We start from the raw sequence: 3,478 nt of genomic DNA, 5'->3' as shown, positions 1-3,478 counted from the left end.
AGGAAGCTGGAGAACCCAGAGAGAACCCACGCTGCACGGGGAGAACATGGAGACTCCACGCAGAAAGATCCCGGGTGTCCTCACCGGGACGCCAACCGGCAACCTTCTAGCTGCGAGGCAACGGTGCTAACCACCGAGCCACCGTGCAGCTATATATTATTCATTTATTTCTATTACTTATATCTCTCCTATATCCACAGTGTTCTTACCTCACCAGTGCAGTACATGTATTCTACCGTTTGGTTGGTACCGTGCTCATTCCTGACTATACCTCCTAGTGGCTCCTTCTGTAAATATATTTCTATATTCTCATTTGTCTTTGATGTGTACATGCAGCAGAACGTCTGGCTCAGTGGCCTTCAAACCCAACAAACTGGTTCAAGAAGACGTGAGCTGAGACGCTTCTGCTGAGATGAGGGAAGTCAACACGACTGCACAGGAAAACAAAACAGCATGTGTTCACTGGAAGCTCCTCCACTCAAAGGCAGAAGTGCGTAAATCCACAGAGTATAGTCGCTCACCTACGACAAGGCCGCATTCAGGGCAGATCATGTCTCCGGCTCTGTAGTCCTCCACCAGGATGGCCTCAGGGTGGTTTGGACACTGAACCCTGGGAAGGGTCAGAGCATCTCCGCTGCAGAGACACAAAACGGTCAAGTGTTTGAATACAGGAAAGGTTTAAAAAGAAGAGATGAAAGAAAAACAAAGGATGCTCTAGAGCTGATTTACAAAAGGATAACCTCCCGTCTCCAGCAGCCTTGGAGGGAAAATGTAAATACTTTTGTAAGAAGAAACTGAAACACCGTACAGGCATGTTTTACATTTTCACTTTCCTTTCCTCTTTTCTGTCTCCGGAAAGAAACGTATGATGAAATGAGAGTATTTTCATCACACATGTTCAACAGATGGGCCGGCTGACGGTATGAAAGTGGCCGAGGTGGACCTCAGAATATGCAGACATTAATATACCAAAGGTCAAAATAGGCTGTAATTTATGACTTCATGTGTCAACAACACAAAGAGAGTGTTGAACACCTGGCAAGCAACAGGAAGCAGTCGTGTTTTGAATAAGACCACATATAACTGCAGAGCATTTACAATATGATTCACTGTCGATTAATTGATTAGTCGTTCGCTCCATAAAATGCTAACAAATCGGTGTTTCCAAGAGACAAAGACACAACCACAACCCAAAGATGTTCAGTTTACTGCCACAGAAGAGGAAGAAAACCAGAAAACATTCACATTTAAAAGGGAGAAATTCCAGAATTTTAACTTGTTATTCTTAAAAAAAACTCAATTTAAACCTATTAATCAATTCTCAAAATAGACAGTGATTGTTTAATTACTGTCACGTTATTCTTCATTATGGCTTGTGTTGTCAGGTTTAAATCAAAAACATTCTGATATAATTTAATACAACAAAAAGCAAAAAGAAAGTTAGACAATATATGTTGTTTTTTTTTTGCTGGAAAATAGCTAAAACGATTGATCAATTAATCAAAACAGTCGATCAATAAATACATCTGCCTGTGGACTAATTGATTATCAATAAATGGTGTCAGATCTCATCTTGAAAATGTAAGAAGAAGAAAAAAACTCTCAACATGATCTCTTTCTCGGAGGTGAAAGCAGGGATTCACCTCAACATTTACACTTTATGTTCACTCCTTTGTATTTATTTAGAATAATGACAGTTTCCCAGGCTGACTGAGTCACTACAGCACAGGTAGAAGTGCATTTAAAGACCGTCTGTCTTTAGGAAGCTTCAGTTGAGCAACGTTGTGGGGAAACAAGACAACTCGTGTTTACAAACCAGCTCATAGACTCAATGAGACATGAGCCCAAGTTTCAACTTTACTCCACACTGGCTCCCCTGGTACACGGAAGAGAGTCAAAGCGGCAGAAAAAGCACACAAGTCTACACAACCAGCAGCCAAAGCATCAGCAGCTGGTGCTGATCAGCAGCAGCAGCAGCAAAACACTGAGAGACCGAAGCGGAGGCAAACCGTCACTTCTGGCAACATCCAACGTTAACCTGCTAGCTAGCTAACTAGCTGTTACCTAGCACAATAGATCCAACATCTAACGGTAACGGATGTGGCTGCGGTGTTTTCGGCACCAAAGCGGCACCGGCGGCTCACCGAGTACGGCTCGACGTTTTTCCCGCCACGTAACACGCTGAGAGAAAGACATAAAGAAAACGGAGGTGTTATATTTAGTGTAAGTTGCTACGCACCGGCTTGTAGACGCCATGTCACTTCTCACTCTGCCCGTGAGTCAAAGAAACAAATGACTGCAGCACCTCTATTTATAACTTTTCTGATCACGTGTCAGCGGAGCTACGGCGAGCCAAAGAGGCCAAACTAAGCGAATACGCTTTAATAAGGATTCACGGATTCAAGGTGTTTTATTGGTCACAAACACAGTTATACCTGGTGTAACGCGCTGTGAAATGCTTTGTGCACCTGTTCCACACCGAAACAATATTTAAAAAGATGAAAAAGGATAAAGAATAAAACACACAAGAAAAAAGTATATATATATAGCGAGCGAGAGAGAAAGGGAAAAAATAAGCAAATACAAATAAATCAAATTTTCAAACAGTGAAAGGACAAAGCTGCACAACAAAGCAGGTACTAGTAGAGGTATAAAACTGACAACATAAAAACATGAAGTATTGTGTTTAAATCAAAGAAAAAATAAATAATTTTTAAACATATACTTTCAAAATAGACATTGATATCTCTTGCATCTTTTGCAAGCACAATGTGAAATTAATTTCAACGTTTTGAAACATTCAAAAACTCTACAACTTTTTTTTTTTTTAAAGCTGCTTTCATCTTCCATTCTTAACCTTAAAACTACCATCTGTTACTATGATCATTCAAGTGGTGTTCTTGAATATGAGGTTAATTTTCAACATCCTGCGTGCAACATGTTTTATTCTTAGATAAGGATTTGTTAAATTATTCTACAAGGTTTAGTCCTAGAACCAAACTACCAAACAAAAGGAATAAGTTTCCAAAAAGCTGAAACATCTCACTGACTATGTTATGTACTCTGGCTTTGCTTGCAGGTTAAACTTTTTGCGTTTTCCAATTTAAATTATTTTATGTATGTCTAAGAACAATGTTTTTTAAGAATAAATTGTGGCATTTCCATGCAACACACGAGGAGAAACATATAGCTTCACTGTTTTGGAAAACTGATTTATCTGACTAGGAAGCTTTCAGAAAACAGTTTTGTAATATCTTGCCAAATGTTAGGAAAATGAGAATTTCAGTTTTATGCTGCTTTATACTTCATTTCATTTCAGTGAGAAACATTAGCGACCTCTAAGATGAATATTTTACACACTAGATAATAAAATACAACACACAGTTAAAGATTGAACCGGCGGTTTCCAACCATTTCGGCGTCTAACGTCTTACATTCACACGTCAGAGGTGCACCAGAACTTTGTTTTTCCCTTCTT

The 3,478-nt window shown here is 39.6% G+C and overlaps 1 protein-coding gene across 1 annotated transcript in view; it reads right to left on the bottom strand.

Moving 5' to 3' along the window:
• The window catches only part of gtf2b (general transcription factor IIB), an 8,622-nt gene extending 6,326 nt beyond the window's left edge, over nucleotides 1-2,296 (bottom strand). Inside the window, exons 1-2 of the mRNA XM_008279870.1 lie at nucleotides 2,240-2,296; nucleotides 522-634 (exon numbers count right to left, since the gene is read on the bottom strand). Of these exons, the coding sequence (XP_008278092.1) occupies nucleotides 522-634; nucleotides 2,240-2,256 (130 nt within the window). The 5' untranslated portion in view covers nucleotides 2,257-2,296. The remainder of the gene's footprint in view (nucleotides 1-521; nucleotides 635-2,239) is intronic.
• Between the last annotated feature and the right edge of the window lie 1,182 nt (nucleotides 2,297-3,478).

Source organism: Stegastes partitus, unplaced genomic scaffold, assembly GCF_000690725.1.
Source record: "Stegastes partitus isolate 25-593 unplaced genomic scaffold, Stegastes_partitus-1.0.2 Scaffold0, whole genome shotgun sequence".
Taxonomy (NCBI): domain Eukaryota; kingdom Metazoa; phylum Chordata; class Actinopteri; family Pomacentridae; genus Stegastes; species Stegastes partitus.
The sequence above is the reverse complement of the archived record's forward strand: the minus strand, read 5'-3'. Positions and strand labels throughout refer to the sequence as shown.